This window comes from Vollenhovia emeryi, unplaced genomic scaffold (assembly GCF_000949405.1).
Source record: "Vollenhovia emeryi isolate VEMERY1.0 unplaced genomic scaffold, V.emery_V1.0 DF939136.1, whole genome shotgun sequence".
Classification (NCBI taxonomy): Eukaryota; Metazoa; Arthropoda; class Insecta; order Hymenoptera; family Formicidae; genus Vollenhovia; species Vollenhovia emeryi.
In genome coordinates this window covers 1,975,117-1,993,995 of record NW_011967230.1, presented here as the reverse complement: position 1 = coordinate 1,993,995, position 18,879 = coordinate 1,975,117, and the positions used below count along the sequence as shown (strand labels likewise).

The 18,879-nt window shown below is 37.7% G+C and overlaps 2 protein-coding genes across 3 annotated transcripts in view; one reads left to right on the top strand and one right to left on the bottom strand.

The window, feature by feature from the left end:
* The window catches only part of LOC105567627, a 72,356-nt gene extending 60,526 nt beyond the window's left edge, over positions 1–11,830 (top strand). For both annotated transcript variants that reach the window (XM_012022627.1, XM_012022628.1), the window contains exons 3-13: positions 241–395; positions 5,940–6,134; positions 6,494–6,603; positions 6,750–6,916; positions 7,348–7,503; positions 7,675–7,742; positions 8,090–8,170; positions 8,305–8,466; positions 8,831–9,028; positions 9,144–9,239; positions 9,487–11,830. In XM_012022627.1, coding sequence (XP_011878017.1) covers positions 241–395; positions 5,940–6,134; positions 6,494–6,603; positions 6,750–6,916; positions 7,348–7,503; positions 7,675–7,742; positions 8,090–8,170; positions 8,305–8,466; positions 8,831–9,028; positions 9,144–9,239; positions 9,487–9,620 — 1,522 coding nt within the window. In that variant the 3' untranslated portion in view covers positions 9,621–11,830. The remainder of the gene's footprint in view (positions 1–240; positions 396–5,939; positions 6,135–6,493; positions 6,604–6,749; positions 6,917–7,347; positions 7,504–7,674; positions 7,743–8,089; positions 8,171–8,304; positions 8,467–8,830; positions 9,029–9,143; positions 9,240–9,486) is intronic.
* LOC105567628 lies at positions 10,950–12,771 on the bottom strand. The gene has a single exon (XM_012022629.1). It carries the CDS (start codon positions 12,620–12,622, stop codon positions 12,044–12,046), a length of 579 nt encoding a protein of 192 aa, XP_011878019.1. The 5' UTR covers positions 12,623–12,771; the 3' UTR covers positions 10,950–12,043.
* Positions 12,772–18,879: the final 6,108 nt, after the last annotated feature.

Sequence of the window (18,879 nt, the reverse complement as noted above, 5' to 3'; positions counted from 1 at the left end):
AACGAACTACGAGCGACGGCTAAAACCTCTTCAAGGTCACTCAGGAGGGCGACCTTGACAACATATGTCAAGGTCAAGGTCATCGGGGCTGGCTTCCCTTCATCGATATATTTACCATTCCTTTTTGTTTGCGTAGCAAAAGATGGAACGTGAGAATCGCGCGATTATAATAGTACGTCGCGTGAATTACGACGAAATTATGATTCCGCTAACGCAATTTATGGCATTCGCTTGCTACAGATACAACGACAGCCCTTGCATACGGTGTTTCCAGCTGGTGCGGAGAGGGCGGAATATCATTGAGGTGTTCTCGGAAGCTCTCAACAGGTGTTACATAAACGAGACGGATGCCTCGCGCTCTTGTGGCGCACTGAACACCACGTCAATCCTGTACCGTAAGTAGAAGCCGGATTTCTCTCGATAATTTTACTCCCGAGGCAGAGACCGCGACCTATGACGTCGAGCTAAATACGAGCTGTACTTGGATAATGAATACGACCTTATGCGTGAAATGCGGGGCGATCTAACCGGACAATCCCGCCTTTTCCCACGCTCAAGCAGGATTATTGCTAATGCGAATTAACGCGACTTTTTGCACTTGCTGAATGAACTTTGATCGTGTGCTATATCTCGCCCGCTCGCCGAAGAAATGAAGCGTGGAAGTATAATGACGTTTCTGAGGCTGTGATATTATCTCCATCGAACGGAGAGACGGATAGTATTAAGAATCAATGTGATGTGAAACTAAAGTGTTGAAATAAACTAATGCAGAGGAAGAGATGGTAACAACAGAGATGTGTAAATTCTGCGCGCAGAGAATTTTCTCTGAAAATTTCTCCCGAAAATTATATCGTGGGACAACGTGGCATTTTGAAGAACTTTGTTTCACTAGTAAAATGTATGATAAAATTTCAAAAAAACTCATAAATTCTCCGAAATGCCGTGTTGTCCCGCGATCACGTGACTTTCGGGATAAATTTTAAGAGAAAATTGCCTCCGTGTATCGCACCATCTTCAACACTTCCTCCATATTAAGGAACACTTCATCTCTGTGAAAAATATATTCGCAAATCGCGTGGAAAAAAATTGCCGCGCTCTTTTTTTCTGCTAAACACAAATGTCACGAGACGGAGGGTAACATCGCGGCAACACGCGTTCGGTCGAAACAAATTAATTACTCGCATTCTTGCGCATTACTTACGCGCGTTTCATCGTACTCGAGGAATCCGCGGGCTTCCGGTTTATCGGACGGACGAGTTATAACGTGACCTCCGCGCACGGAGGAATCAAGTTCGGCGTCCTCTCCGGCGAATTAGTAGTCCTCGATAATTAGCGTTAATTGACCGCGGGGCGGGAGGAAGCAATGGAGTTTTGCGTAACGACGCGGGAACAATAGGCTTCGCGCCGCGCGCGTGCAAAAAAAGAACGCACGTCGCGTGCAGAACGCACACACGCCGCGCGAGTTTCTCACGTGCGTGTCAATTAAAACGCTCTTAAGGATGATTGGGCCGTTTGCATAATCGTTTATACTCCCCGCGAGGGAGGTACGCGGTGGTGCGATGCGACTGGCGAGGACGCGCCGAGATCGAAGATTGCGCGAACAGCGGAAGTGCCGTTTACCTGACTTGGGACCGGTTCTTCCAACCTCCTGGTAAGTTAACTATAATAGTTAAATTATATATATATATGTCCTTGTTTTTCCTTCAAATTAAACAAAGATAGACATATAATTTAGCTATCAATTAGCTTACGAAGAGGTTGAAAAATGCCGGCCCTTGGTGACACAAGAACACTCTTGGCAGCAAGAAAAACTCAAATTATATTTAAATAAATCTATTAAATATATATATATATAAAAGACGGATGACAACGTTTTTAAGATCATAATTTTAACTAATTAAGGCGGCTTCTGCACGAAGGAGCGGTTAGTACGGGTGCTTCGACGAGGCCCCTTTGATTTTTATGAATTCATATGACTTTTTTCATAAAAAAATATCTCTTAATGCATTAATGATTAAATGCATTGATACGCTAGGTTATATATGCACATTTAAAACGTATTTAAAAATATGTGATATTGTCGAGTCCCAAAGAGCTATCAAATTTCCTCAAAACATTGTACCTTTTGACTTTACTAATAAGTATTTGCTTGCAGAGGTCGGTGACCTCGTATACTTAATAGCACATTTGAATCCTTGTGACATCTATTATATTCATCTCGTTTTTTGTTAAGATCTACTTTTTCTATAAAATAACATTAACTCTCAAAGTGCTTCTACGAGCGCTCGGCCCGTAACCCCTGTCCCAGGGAACACCAAGTAATAGTTACATATTATCAATATTATCATTTCCTACTTAACAATGGAAATGTAATATAATATGCTTGTTACATTACATTTATCTTGTTGCGTGGGAAATTATAATATTGATGTTATGTAACTATTACTTGGTGTTTGCTGGAATGTTAAAACATACAACTTTAACATTTTTTCTTTCTTTTATTTCGTCGGCGACCGGGTCTGAAATTTCGCGCACTGATAGATAAAATTTACACCTATATAACAATATACTTAAATTTCACTTTTTTGCTACCTTTGGTCAGTTTATACAGGAGCCACCTTATGCAAGTGGGATTTTTTACTCTGTCTTGACAATCAATCTGTTATACAAACGGTTTAAAGATGCACTGTTTCTCCGAAAATTGTAGATATATTTTACTTCCCTGAAAAGGACCACAATCCGGATGGTCGAAACGTTGGAATGAGTTATTAAATAAACTACTTGGCCATAGTTTAAGCCATCAAGTAACTCTTCCTATTGTTAATCAACTACTGACGACAATAATATTCTTTCTCGTCATACATAAACAAAATTGATCCCTTACTCTGACAGTTTCCTTATGGAATCTCGTTAGATTTAAAAACGTAGACTGTTTTCACTCCACCACGGATCAGTAGAATAAGACTTTGCACACGGGAGACATTTCTTGGCAGAGCGACGGGCGAATTGTAAAATCATTTGGCACTACTTGCGCCCTCCAAACGCATAAGATTTTCGCACGTTAACGCATAGCAGCGCACACGCATTCGCGTTGATTGCTGTTGTTTCCCTAATGAAGATTGCTCGATTAACATCGATTCCTCGGCTTCCGGTGCATTATCACGCGCGTTCACCTGTGGCGGCTCCCAAGAAGCTGCGCACCTGTATTCGCGACGCAATCGAGACGGTCGATCGGCGGCGAGCTTGATTCCGTTCATAATCCCGGTTTCACGCTTTGATCCGTGTCGCTGCACGCGAGAAGCTTTGCGGGAACCGAAAACGCGAGCTGGTGGTCCGACGGAAGAACGTAATCGAACGTCCGTGCGTGAAGCGTTTTAGCGAATCTCTCGCGAGAGGATTCAGAAACGGCCTCGGTAAAAAAGCCGAACGGACAACGGGCAATCGCCGACGTGTGAAGAATTCGCATCTGGCGAATTTGCTCACGAAAACGCACTGGTATCGATATCTTTTTCAGTCTGAGGAAGAAGCTGAAGTTAATTGGAAAAAAAACCGATTTACTCGGCGATCGAGAAAACGCGCGGCAATAATTAGGTACCTTCTTTTTTTACTTTGAAGTGATCTTTCTTGGAAATTTCCATTTTAGTTTTTAGCGTTATTTCCGTAATAGCAATTTCTCAAGTACGCGTGTGTGCTTTAAATAATAAATTGTAATTATTAAAAGAATTTCCGATGAAAACACCCAAGGAGGATATTTTTACTTCACTTCGATTATCAGTTTTGGATTATTATTACATTATAATTATAATAATTTGACGTTTCGGGTCCTTCTATCTTTGACAAAGATCTGGGTCCATGTGAAAATAGAAGAGCGTTTCGGAAGAAAAAACGCCAAGAAGATGCGAAATGACTTCTCGCATTCTCACATCCAATCTTTGTCGCGTTCCATTCTTGTTTTCCTTTTCGCTTTCCTGTGGCCATGGTACACGCAGCAACCAGTATTGTCGTATTCGTCGGAAGCGTGGGAGTGGCCTGCTTCCCAAAGGTCCTCGTCCTGATCGTCCTGTCGCGGTATAAGCGAGGGACAACAATGTTCGCCAATAAAGGAAAAGAAATACTTTGCGAGTTTTTCGTTTCGTCAAATTACATTGTGTTGCTCGGCGTCGTTTGGAACTTTGGACAGTGCAAATTACAAAATATATTTGCATATGCATTCGGCAAAGGTAACTCCGTGCTGTGCCAACTTTTTATTCAACTCTCGTGAAGAAATACGCGTTTTAATTTTTTTTTAAATACCATTCATCAGTCTCGCGAATTTACCGTGAAATGAATAATTTTATTTACATTGCAAATGCTATGGTTTCATGTTTGCAGGAGAAACGTTAAAACAAGATGAAAAATGTGAAGTAAAATAACACTTTTACGTGATGCATACAAATTACTTTAACGTAATATGCAATTATTGAGTTTCTATTTATAGAGCTGTAAAAAGTATTACAGTAACTTAAGCTAACAATAAGTTACGCGTCGGGTATTTTTACGTACCCTTTTGTTTCCTACAGTTGGAAAGCAATTATGACTTATGCCATTCTATTCCGCGTCTCGTAAAAAAAAACCACAGCTTCATCGTCCCTCTCGTAGAACTGCTAACTTTAGAACGGCGCCGTAGATCGTGTAACAGCTGAAGAAACTCGCAGTTAAGAGTTAACTCAATATCGCTTTTTCCTCGCGTCCACCCTTGGCGAGCTGTTTTGCGAGGAGTCCGACGCGAGGCAGGTCGAAGACGAGGAAGAGAATCGCGCTCGTTCGCTTCAGTCCCGGTAATACGGATGCTCGCAATTACACCGGAGCACGGCGGAAAGTCGAGCGGGAAGAAGCGCAGGGCGGACGTGCAGCATTCGCGATGACGGTGGGATTACTTGCCACGCGAAATACGGGGAGGTAGGAGAGGAGGGTATAAATTTTGTCGAGACAAAAAATATGAACGACGGTTGATTCCGGGCTTAAAACAGAGTTTGTTCAAACGCAACCGGCTCTGTAATTATATGAATCGTAAATTGTCCTTATTATACGAACGGCGAGACAGCAACGCGGGGACTTTTACCGCGAACACTGCCCCTCTTCCTCCCTCGGTGGCAAGCACAATAAGCAGATAAAGCCTGGAGGGTCTACTGCGAGGCGATCGAGAGAGAGAGAGAGAACAGTTTGAAAAATAAATCCATGTTGTTTTCTTTTCTATCCTTTCTTTTTCGCAAGATATAATCGCGAGAAAACGACGAGGAAAGAACGGAAAGGTGCGAGGAAATAATATTTACTTATAGGATTTATTATCTTAGCCGCTTGGAGTCCATGCAACGATCTTTCTTTGAAGTTATTCTTTTGAGATTTTTTGAGTGGAGCCCTGAAACGAAACTGCTGGGCCTCCAAAGGCTTGAAAAGATCGCCGAGATATTGGCAAGATTATATTTATATTTATAAAATTATTAAACGACTCTTTTTCATTTCGTGGAAATATTTTCGAAGGCTTTACCGATGCATTCCTTTCTATTCCTTTTGTATTCTCGTCGCGACGCTAAAAATGGTTTAAGGGCGAGTGAAGGAAGCCGAAGCTTTTAGGTGAAAACGCGGTGTAGAATTTCAGCTACTTCCTGCTGAAATATCGCGTCCCTTTGTAGCTCCGTTGAAAAACGTAGGGATTATTTCGGAAGGATTGTCGCGGATAAAGGTACCTTCAGATTTCATCCTTCAATCTCGATTCATTCGATCTCACGTCTAAACGATTATGTTCAAACATGTTTTCTAATAAAAACACGAGATTCGTTCAAATCGTGATTCTAAATAGCACAGTGATTGCATTTTATTAACGTTCAGCGAATCCTTAACTAATTTCAAGCTTTATATACATATAATTAATAAATTATTCTTGGTCTTTCTGCCAACAGGAACGAAAGAATTCGAAGGTTCGCCGCCCCGGAATGAATTCTGCCCCATTGCCGGTCTTTATCACTTCAGGTATAGCATGAGGAATAATTCCGCGATCTCGTATGAGTGCAGCACGTTTTCCTCCGAGTTCCATAATTGCCCGGATGGATCGGTCTTGCAACTAAACTTCAAACGATGTAACTTCGAGACGCATGGTAAGTTCGATTACATTAATGTCGAAATGAAAAAAAAACCATACATATACGTTAACAAAAACGTAATAAATATTTGAAAAATAATTTGTACTTTTGACGAGATTTATTTTTAAATATTTGAGCAAGACAATTAATTGCGATCGGTTATTTTATAAATTTGACGAAAGAAAAATGTCACTTACAGTCGCCAGTGATGATTAAAAATTAAAGCGAGGAGCTTGTTGTCAATCCAACTGGCAAATTTTATTGAATTCGTTACGACGTTTCTCGACCTTACTTCAGATTCTTTTCAAGTAACGATACAAATAAGAAAACAAGGAAATTATTATCGTGACACATCGTTAATCTTGTTTCAGCAGATTACGTATACAATTGTTTGGGCAGTTGGCCTGGGCCGAATAATTCTAGATATTTTGTGCTTTCCGACAGCAACAATACAAACGGTAGCAGACCTCAATACAGATGCGGGGTGCGTAATAAATAATATGTCATAAGAGAGCAAGTGAAGTAATGCAATTGCTTGATATCATATGATTTTCGAGATCTATTATACGGACTTTACGTATAAGATTAATCATTAATAACAGCTTATGATAAGTAAAACGCGACTTTCAGCTATACCACGTTGATAACAAGAGAGGGAAAACTTACATGGCACTCAGCAGCGACTCGAGCTGCACGCAGAATTTAGATAATTCGACTAGTGGATACGAGACCTTGACTTTGAGCAAGAGCCTAAATCAGAAAAAGGTGCCGGATTTCGTCAAGACTCATGTTGCCACGTGAGTATGCCGAATTTTGCGATCGTTTAATTCATCAGACAATTTCATTCTTGTAGCTATTGGATAAAAATGTTTCTCCTTTAATCAATATTTACAAAATGCTTCCAATAAACAATATAAAACTAATTCGACCAGGACTGGCTAATTTATTACACGTTTCGGCCAATGTTTCTGATCCTTTTCGAGTGAGCTGGATTAATGTTAATAGTCATTGCTATCGACGGTCAAAAATTAAAAGAAATTGTCAGATGGAGGCGAGACTGAACTTTACACGTGTCAAAGCAAGTCCTGCTCACATTGGTCGAAACTGGTTGTGTATCAAATTTTAATAAATTAGCCAGTCGTGATCGACGAATTAGTTTTGTTTATTCAACACTGGCAACGCAGATGTAATTTTCAAATAATCAATATGTTTCTAATAATGTCATTAGATTCCCGAAGTGGGCGCAGGGGTTGTGGGAGAACTCGCTGATAGTTAATGGAACTATGACTTTCACCGATGTCAACGGCTACAATAGTTACACCTTCATCACGGTGGAGTCAAACGAGAAGCGTGACCGTTATATCGTGTACTCTACAGACCAATGGTGAGCAATCAATTTGGCCGCAAATGCTGCTTGTACCAAATACACTTTATCGAAAAGAAAGATAAACATGTAGAAATACGCTTGTTCTTACAACTTACATGTATATCAGAATATCTCTACCGACCTCCGTGACAGTCGCATGTGAAACGAGCATTTACCTTTTAATTTCAGCGAGCAGGCTGCTTATGCGTGCTTAATGATGAAGCAGCGCGGCGAAAACGTGCTGGAGTTTGCGTTAGGTAATTATTTCCTAGATCAACTACTCTGTATAATTTTTTATTACACGGCGACTCGATTGTTGTTAACGCTTCAGCAAGAACTTCAACATGATTTAATATTTGAAGAGTTTTCAAAAATAAAAATGTCTGATTTAATAAAGTCGAAGTAGCAAAATGAATGAAAAGAGTAATTGAAATGGTAACAGAGTCGTGAGTTTGAATATATAAAGATATAGAAAATCTTTGTCATTTTCTGTTTTTTTTTTTGCTAATCTCTGTCCATCTTTAGATTGCATTTTGTTTTTCGCGCAATAATACAAATAATATTACACACATATACGGGGATAATACATATATTTTATATATAGGAACGAACCTGTATCCAGTATATCAGAGTACTTTGTGCGATGATTCCAATTTCGGAAACTTGGTATGGATGACTCAAACACGTAAGTTGAAATGTTGACAGCTTTATAAATCGTCTATGCATCCTCATGAATTCTCTATTCTTCTAAGATAAAGGTTCCTAATAATGAATTGCACTTTGAAAGTGTAGTTATTTGATACTTAAATAATTTTTAAGGTGCCGATCGTTTGGTGGAGTCGTCCTGTCCAATTACGGGCCGATACACAGGAATGATACCAGATGCACCGGGAATGTGTACCGAATTGAGCAGCAACTGTAACAATCGTGAAATAATGTACTTTAAAGTGAGCGACTGCGCATCTGGCACGCTGTTCGAAAGTATGAATAAAAGTATTTTAAAAAAACGTCAAATTAGAAATGAATAAGAAAAATATAGATTTAACGCAATTTTTTCAAGTGATTACGATATTGTTTAATTTAGCTACTTCTGATCGACATTTTCATCTAAATTTTAGTAATCAAATCAGTTTTATTTCGAGCAATTTAATTTTTGGACATTCGAGATGTTTAGAAAAGGAGCTAAGAAATATCCGAATTGACCGGGGAACACTTCACGTTCGTCCTAACAAGTTCTTCTGTATTTATATCTTGAAATAAAGATTATTCAAATTAGTCTTAAACATCCTACGTTATTTATATAAGACGTCTTTTCTTACGAAACACTTTTGTTTGTTATTTTTAGAACGGACATATCACTGCCTGGGACAATGGGAGGAGAAAGGCTTAATATATGCCTATACTATGAAAAACGTCACTGCACAGAGTGAGTGCTTTGTAGGCAAGATCGTCAACGAAGAGGAGCTATACATCGCGGAGGCTGGCAACCATTGCTTACGAAATATAGATCCCAAAGTGCAGGGGATGCGTCTTTACAGAAAGGGTAAGCGGTGTTACGAAAGCGCTCTCTTATGAGGCGCACTTACTGATACATTCATGTTTCTAATGTGAACGGGTCTACGATGCGCGACTTTTATATTATGACAATGTTATTTAAGGGCATTGCTACGGGAACTCGCCGAGTCCTGCTCCGATAATACCGATTCCTCATAATCCAATAATGAGGATTACGACTCCACGATCGAGGACATCGGGTAAGTTAGACAAATTAATGAAGTTCAATACTTAAAACTTAACTTTTTATTTCAAATGATCTATAATATTATTCAATTTATGATTTTCTCAAATCACAAAAATATATACTTTTTATAAATTCAAATCTAATTTATTTAGCTAATTATTACAATTATATCCCATTGACAATAAATTCTTCATGATTTATCGAGATTAAAATTAATTAAACAATAACCGAATTAATTGATTTTCTTATTTTGTTTGCAGATAATACTCGAGTACCAGAAAATACAGTTTCTTCGTCAACTCTCCTCAGATCGACAACGTCCACGAGTTTCATGCTTCTCATCTCTGTGATCATCGCGCTTCTCGAGGCAGCTTTTCCATACGCGCCCGAATAATGACACCATTTTTACAAGTTTAATAGTGATCTAGCTAACAAATGACACCTTATGTATACACATTGCTGCAGTTTCATTATTCGTATCTAACGGATAATCGAGACGTATGCCAGTTACTTGCGAAGAGCGACGTGAAACGATATTGTAGAAAATGGTAGCAGAGATGTATATCGTATTTTTTCATCTCACGCATCGCGCGTTTTGCGAGTTTGTTTCTTTTGTAGAAAGAATATAAATTCAAAAAATTGCGACCTGCACCATCATACAAGCATTAACGAACGCACAGGAATTTTTCCAAAAAGAGAAAATTTTATGACTGCAAGCAAATATTTTTTATCGATATTTAAGACGTGACGATACATATTTAGAGCTGTAATTATACCGTGAACTCTTCGCCGATGATGAAGTTGTGATTGATTCCTATTGTAAATTATTAATTTAAATAATTTCGATAGAACGATACACACAAATTAGGTCTCAATAATTTGGGCACTGTCTTGTAAAACATAGACATTTTCTCGTGATTGTTCATGAAAATCCAAAGAACCGCTGCTTACGTGTAAATAAATATTTTTTCTTCTTTTTACGAAACGAACATCACAGATCGAATATAGAAAAATCAAACTAAAGATAAAGCTAAACCTAAACGTAAAAAATAAAAGTAATCTCTTAGTAATCTTGTGATAGTAAATTCAGTTTACTTTGAACATCTGTTCTTGCAAAGGTGAAATTTTGCAGGAATTGACATCAAACTTGTTTTTCTTAAATCAAGCACGATTTGTCAGACATCTCTTACTATTTAGAGTAGTCAGAATGGTGATATTTTTTTTCTATGATAATACAAGTAAAATATCTCTTAATGTCCGTAGAGCAGAAAATGCGCCATAATGAAAAACAAAATAGCTTGACATAGAAAGATATATGAATTATACAGTTATATAAGACTGACTCAAAGCTACTATTTTAATATGTATGGTTCAATTTCTAGTTTTCTTTCTCCTCCATTAGAGATAAATGATTCTAACAGATGTACATTCTTACTCAATACGAAGGAAAGTGTGTTCTCGCGAACAACACATATCAATATTATAGAAAAACAGAAATATTATAGAAAACAATTAAAAACTCGTCTATAAAAATGCCAAGAAAATTGAGTAACGTGAGTGAAAGTGTTGCTTCTTACTTACAGAGTTACGATATATTTTAGCATATTTATATACAAACGAAGAGGAAATTCACGAAGAGTGAAAGTAGACATTAATATTCAGAAAAGGTTTGATACAAAAACGTAATAATAGAGGCAGGGAATTAGCTTGTACAAAAGAACAGTTTCATAAAAAAATACTTTTTAATTACAGCACCGTTTAAACACATATCAAATTTGATATCGCACAAAAATATAATATCTGGACACAATCGTGTGAAAAGTGATATAAAATTTGTCTCGTTATACATGGTTCTTACTCTCGCATTTAGGCTAATACGAAAAGTAAAAATAGGTGTATATACATGTGTAAACTCGTCGATTATTTATTAGTGTACAATATTAATAGCGAGGCAAATTTTAACGAAATATACATATATTATACTTAACTATAATTTGTACAGAAGATTACAATGTTTAGTAATCTTGATATTTCATCTTTTCCTATCAATGGAAATTTGGTTTAATATGTATTTTTCGGTATTTAATGTAACACTAATTGCGATCAAGGTTACTCCGTAATTTCGAGCGAAGATGTATAGTTGTATAATAGAAACAAATAAGCAATACTAAGAAATGTATAAGGAATGCGTTACAAAATTCGAATGTCTCGGATACGATTTGACAAACTGCAGGAAATTTTTCAGGAGCGAACGCAAATTGCAGCAATTGCAACACCAATTCGAAATATCATCAGTAGCCAGAAGTAAAAATATTAATAAGAAAGTACGTACGTATAACAAAGGACTGGACCGCTGTTATTTATACCTGCGTTTACAGATGAAAGTACTTAAATTTAACAAGATTATATCCCTAACGAGCCACGCAGAAACATGTACATATATAAATATAAGTGACAATAAGTGACATTTTTATGGAATACCGCGAATCAAGTGAGATCGTCTTCACAGAGGATGCGCGAGCACTGTATTTTATTACACTAACGGCAGGAATTTTGTACTCTTACAAGATTCGATGTGAGAAAATAAACATTTATCACCTTTAAGCACGCCATTTGATCCATCCAACATCCACGATGATGAAAGGAACAATACATATATTTGTGATTTACGCACATCTTAGGAATATAAGAATAAAAGAAGATAAAATATGTATATAAACATAAAATATAAGAGAAATACAATAAAACGATAAGAGAAGGTAGGAAAAATATAGATATAATCGTAAATTACAAAGGAACGTTCAGATCAACGGAACATCAAAACGGAGAGAGCTGTCTTTCGTATTCCAGGATAGCATTTTTCCGTTTCATTCCCCAGGCATACTTGTTGCCACATCCACGGGCATATATGCCCTTCGGTACCACGCGATGACACGGCACAGCGTAGGCGACGTAATTCTTGGAGATGGCACTTCCCGCCGCTATCGCGGCCCTGCAGTTCGCCATTCGCGCAACCTCCTCGTACGTGATGGTCATACCCTGAGGGATTTCCGTCAGCGATCTCCACACTTTAATCTGGAACTCGGTGCCTTTCATTAGGACGCCAACCGAGCGAAGCTGAGGGCCAACGGGATTAAAGATCTTGACGAGGACAGTCAGCGTCTTGCGTCCGGTGTCCTCCGACAGTCCAGTCAACGGCCATTTCACCTTCAGATCCTTGAGAGCCTCCGTCTCGTCGTCGTCGTCGACGAACGTTAGATACGCCACTTCCTCGTCGGTGTCGGTTATGGCGACGAGACACCTGCCGAACGGTGTGTGATGGAACGCGTATAGCAGCTGGAACTTCATGTAACAGCTCTTGTACGCGTCCACCGTAATGCCGCGAAATGTAACCATAATTACGTAACGACCGGGGAATCCTGGATGCAGATAATGTAGTCGACAAGTGTCGGAGCAACGTTGAAAACCAGACGAACAACAGCGTCAACAAAGCAAAGTGCTGGTACTCGGGTGTCAGTCGATGCCGGTAAGCCGGTATCTGCTTCTGCGCCGCGGATCAAGTGATCTGTGATTGGCCAAATCCATTTCTTCGCTCCGATTGGTCCTTTCCACAGTATCGTATCATTATGAAGGTGCTTGAAAATTTCCTCACTCACATCTAGGTCTCAATTCTGCATCTTACAATATAATAGAAATGTTAAAAGCGGTTTTGTCTCTTTCTAAGGGGACAGTTAAAAAGAGACAAAGCTACTCACTTTTAGAATTTTCACTATTCTAATCAACATCACGAGCGCTGCTATATAGGCCAAGTGGCAGAATCACAGATTAATAGACAGATCGCCAAAGGTCCGGGTGAAGACGAGACAAATACGAGTCTTACTAATTATCGGTAATTACTATTATTATTAATAATTAATTAATTGCTTACTATTTATTGATCTCAAAAAATATTAATATTGAAAATATTAGAATTGATTCTGCTCATTCTCTAATTTTCTTCCTCAAGAAATGATGCTCCGCTAAATAACTTTTAAAAAATTTGTTTTATTGTAAAGTCAGGCATACATTTAAATATTAATTAAAGTCATGTGCAGGAGGGAGGGGGGAAATTGATTAATACCGATTTATCAAGTGTGAACTGTCAATTCATGAATATATTTGTGTAATACAAGAATTATAAGGCTTATGCGTACAAATCAAAATGTTCCACTATTACAAATATACACCAATTCGACGTTGTCGGGTGAGACGCCCGCCTAGAGTGAGGGAGGTCCAGGTTCAAACCCTGGCTGAGGTATTATTTTTTGCAATGAATTTCTTTAATTAGAATTTGCCAGCCATGGGTCGTCATGCAATTTTCTACATTGGTTAAAAATGAAAGTAAGAAAATTAATTTTTTTAATAAGTTTAAAAATTTATATTTTTCTTACAATTAGGTAGATTTACCAAGAGATAAGTAAGAAAAGCAGTGGAGGCGTGCGCGTTAGCGCGCTCTGCGTGTTAATCCTTTCTAAAAAAAGAGATGTTACCGGCATGAATGTCGTTAATATCGAACAGTTGAGACTCTTTTTCGCGATGCCGATTGGTTTTCTCGAAGTGCGATATGCTTTACTTCTCTTTTAGATTCGTGTCATGCTTCACTTCGTATGTGAATTTGGACAGTTGTGAAAAATATACTTAAAGAAAGTTAGAGACTAAACAAAAAGTTAAAAAAAGAAGTTACAGTTAAATATATAATTGGGTGAGGGAGAACGAAAGAAATATTTCGCGCGATCAAGAATTTTGTGGCTCGTATAGTCCCCGCGTTAATATTACCAAGCTATCGATTAAGCGCAGTCTCAATTTCGTCGGATCAGCCGTTGTTGAGATCCGAAAATCTGAGGGCCCGTCAACTCGTGTACTCGCGTAAACGTACACGGTCGGTCTCGCACGCGTGTACTTACACTTGGCGCGAGACACTACCGTGTCTCGTGATTCAAGTATACACCCACAGAAAATATTTCCGGATCCAATGCTATTACACTTCAATATATCATTCAAAAAAATCGATATAGCGCCAATCATATTTATTATAAAAAGAAAGGAATATTTTAATCCTAAATGCAAAATTCTCAAATCTAGAATAAAGTGATAGTATGTATCGTCTTTTGTCGAATATCGTGGTGTCAAGATGAAGGGAAAATTTATTCTAAACTCAAGAATATATAAACTTACATTTATATAAGTTACTCTGGTCTCAATATAGTAAGTCAATCTTTTTTAATTCGATAGAGGAAAATAAGAATTATTGATTTAATTTTGGTATTGTCTTATTTTCATCCTAAATGTGGTTGTGAGAAATATAAATGCGTCAAGAATATATTTTTACCAGTAATAGAAATCCTTTTTGAGTGTGCGGCAAGACAGTTAATCGTTAATTTATTTAATACCAACAAGTCCGCAGAATGATATGCAAAACGTAGTAAGAATCACGGAACGAAGTAATGTAAAATATTAAGTATAGTATAGAATTTTCAATTTCGTAGGCGGGACAACGAACTCTCAACGTTGGTTGTTGTTTTTCTCCTGTTTTTTGCATGTTTTTCTCTTCGCGCGGTAACGTGCGACGTGACGCGGGCCAATGTTTGCCCGGAGCCCCCGGAGGTCACCGCGCTATCATTCGCCCGCCGAACGTCGTGCCGGCAGGCAGCATCGCGAGTCGCTCCGTGTGTCGTATTACTTTGGCGTTATCGATTTCCAAGACGCGATCGCGACGAATTTGGAGATAAAACGCTATTGATTTGTACACGTATATTATTAACAAGTAACGTTCATCGACTAAATATTAGATTTTACGGGACTAACTCATCTAAGATATGAACGCGAACCGTGGTACTTTGTCGCGGTTACATATCGTTTACGCACCGCGCCTTTAAATTATCTGTCGATTTCGCGTAATCTGTTTCATTGTCGGGAAAGGAGAAAGAAATTTGTGTAGCTTTGTCGTTCTTCGCAACTCGAACAGGCAGGGAGTAGAGAAAGTCGCTTATCGCGCGTTATTACATTATGTAAATGTAATCGAAAATTATCTTGATTAACTATTGCAATTAATAACAACTATCGCCGGAGGTTTCGCTCACATAATTCACTTGGAGGATTAGACTGAATGACAGTAAAGATTGTAAAATATCGTTTCGTTGCGGACTAATAACTACTTCTTTGTCGCGGATTCCGATGCTCGCGTTGCGTTGTACATCGCTAATTTAAAAGTGAAAGTCATGCGTTACTTGTTAATAACATTTCGTGCGTGTCGCGGTATTTCACATCGCGTACGGGTGTGCCCGAAATTTCGCGCGATCGATGATTTTCGCGAGTGAGCGTGAGTGCAACAAGGAAATTTGAGAGGATGAAGAGGCCTGAGAGGCATCGGGCAACGACGCAGTAATCGTAAGGTGAGTGTTCTACATTTTTATATTATTTGCTACTTGTGCAAAATAAAGCATCTATTCTCTGTTTTTGTTCGTTCAAATAATTCGAACGAGGATTTGAATAAGTGTTACGGACAAAACTATACACTGAAAAAAAAATCTGGTAGATTCAACCAGACGTCTGTTAGAAAATGGACGAATCAGAATTCCTTTAGGATTTACCATGAAAGATATTTCATAACCAGAAGTTTGGTAGAGACTTCACTACAAATCTAGTAAATCCTAAAGGAATTCTGATTCCAAGGGGGTAACCACTTAATGAAACAGTGTCTTCAAAATCATTATGAAATCCTTACGGAATCTCCATGTAATAGGTTTGCCTTCATTTTCAAGTTTCTTCACTTGTTAAACAATGAACACTACATTTGAACATTTTCTAAACTTGTTTCTAGTTTCCCAAAAGATTTACTTCTTTTAGTGAATATCCAAATATATATCGTAGTCCACGCGTGTAACCGCGTATTATTATTTTCATAATAAGACTGATATAGGACAGTGAGTTGATAGACCTTTGCGCGCAAATCTACAAGCAAATACTTATTAGTAAAATAAAAAAGAAATAATGTTTTGAGGAAATCTAACAGCCCTTAATAACGTCGCCCATTTTTAAACATGGATATAAGAAAATTATTTGCAATTAGATGAAATTATTTGTAATCAGATGAAATCGTATAAAATCTAATGAAATAAAGTAATCAGTGGGACAACATTTTAGCTAGTGGTTATCCCCTTGACACATACAATACCTTCTTTGCACGTATACAAATTTTTAAAAATATACAATGCCTAAATATAAACAGCGCTTTGAAATTTCTATTATTATTAAATACGTCATGTTGCACAATATACACTTAGACTTGAGAGCAATTTTGGCAGTCAACGTAAGTCGTGCATCCATTAGAGTCTTAAACACATAGTTCTGGCTTAAAAGACCAAAACATTGAAAAGTGCAAACTGATTTACTAACTTCACGCTGCAAATCACTTTGTTCCCGGATGATTTCCTAATTATTTCTGCTAGGATTTTTATTGCATGAGAGTTCTACAATAGTTTTAGAAAGAGTTCTGGCGAAAAAACATAGTTTTTATAATTTAAAAAATTTTTATCACTACAAATATATCCTCATGGAGACAAAGGTGATTTGCTGTCCGAAATAACAGAGTTCTGACTTTCTACAAATAGTTGTCGCATAATTCCGAACATATTTAAGCATTTTCTACAGAGTTCTATGCAGTAGAACCGATAAATAATTTTTTAAAAATTAATACTGTCCGAAAAATGTCTAAGGCAGATAGAAATGATTTGCTATCCGAAAGGACGGAGTTCTGGCTTTATCTAAATAGTTCTCATGTAGTTCCGAACATATTACAGTATATTCTAACCAGATGTATGCAGTGGAAGCAATAAATAATGTTTTAAAAAATTAATACTGCCCGAAAACTGTCTTTAAGGCAGATAGAGATGATTTGCTGTCCGAAATGACAGAGTTCTGGCTTTATACAAATAGTTCTCTATGATGATTACGGATCGTGACAATTACTTAATAAACAATAAACACGATAAAATGAAATTGTAAAGAAAAGAGGACCGCCGATCAAAATCGGCGGGGGTGGTGGAGGGCCTCTACTTTGTTGGTCTGTTTTTATTGAATAAAAATTTAATTCTAATAAAAAAAGAGGTATTAGTTTATTTATAACTAGAACAAGGCAAAGTTTAATTTGATCGGAGTGCAAGCGTATTGATTGTCCGATATAAACGGAGCAATCTTGTATGTACAAAAGAATGTTTAAATAATTTTCTAGTGAATATCCAGAACTGTGTGCTACAAATTTTATTGGCAAAAAGAGTACAAGTTTGATACAAAATCTGACACATTTAATTATATCAAAATGCTAGTAGAAATAAAGCATGTCAATAAAATATGACGATTAATGATAAAAAATCAAATTTTAATATACTTGCTATACAGTCTAACATAACTGTATTGTTAGCAAAATATTTAGCAATTATTTATATAATTTATATTTCAGTATTTTACTTTTTATTCCATTGTACGTCAGTTTCATGATAAGAGCATACATATTCAACGTAGACAGCTGCGGGATGCGAAACGAAGAAGATTGGTTTTTTGCTCGTGTCGCTACGTCGATTTTTCGCCGAGTTATAGCGTTTTAAAAATCAGGCGCGCGCGCACCATTCACAAAAGAAGGCCGCGCGAATTTTACGCGAGTAGTACGCGGGCGTACTACGTCCCCAAAAAACTGGCATAAAAACTTACGAGGCACAGGTGTTCGGTAGTAAACACCGCCGCGCCAGACATCGCGCGAGACGCCGCGTATATGCGACGTCTGCTGCTTCTGAATGAGGATTAATTGTAAGATCGCGAGTCGATATAATCGTCAATAACTTCGCACAGAAAAATCGTAGGAAGATGATCCTGGTCTCGTTGGAAAGCTAAGATTTCAGCGCTTCTAACGAGATAAGAATGGCTCATCTCGGATTATAGTTTATGAGTTATCGTTTAATATTTCTGAAAATAAAATTGATTTTTTTCCGAGATCGAGATCGCGAGCCGATATAATCGTCAAAATCGTCACACAGAAAAATCATAGCAAGATGATCTTGGTCTCGTTGGAAAGCTAAGATTTCAGCGCTTCTAACGAGATAAGAATGGCTTATCTCGGATTATTAGTTTATGAGGCATTATTGATAAATTCCGTGAAAATTGATTTTGTCCCAAGATCGAGAGGGCGAATTAATCTTTCGATTGGATGAATCTCTCTCACGTCGTGCATTAAATAGTAACACTAATTTATGTTCACTCAATATTCATTTTTCTAAATATACACATATGTAATTGCAAGGTTTCTTGTCAATAATCCCTTCCTCGGGTACTACCTTGTCGTGGTGGAGGGGCTTAAGTACCCCGAAGAGTTACTCTCTAAAAATCAATCAGTGCATTATCACTGAATCAATGAATATTCACTGTTTTCAGTGATAATCCTTTGATTGGTTTTAGAGAGTACATACTCTAAAGACGGGACAACCAAAGGTACCCCATTGCACCCATTTGGGCCCAATTTTTCAGTTTTTAATAAACTGTTGACCATAGTTTAATCGATTCTCTGTCTCTTAGATAATAATATAGAAAAGTATAGAGAGTCGAGGAACTTCCATATTAAGAGG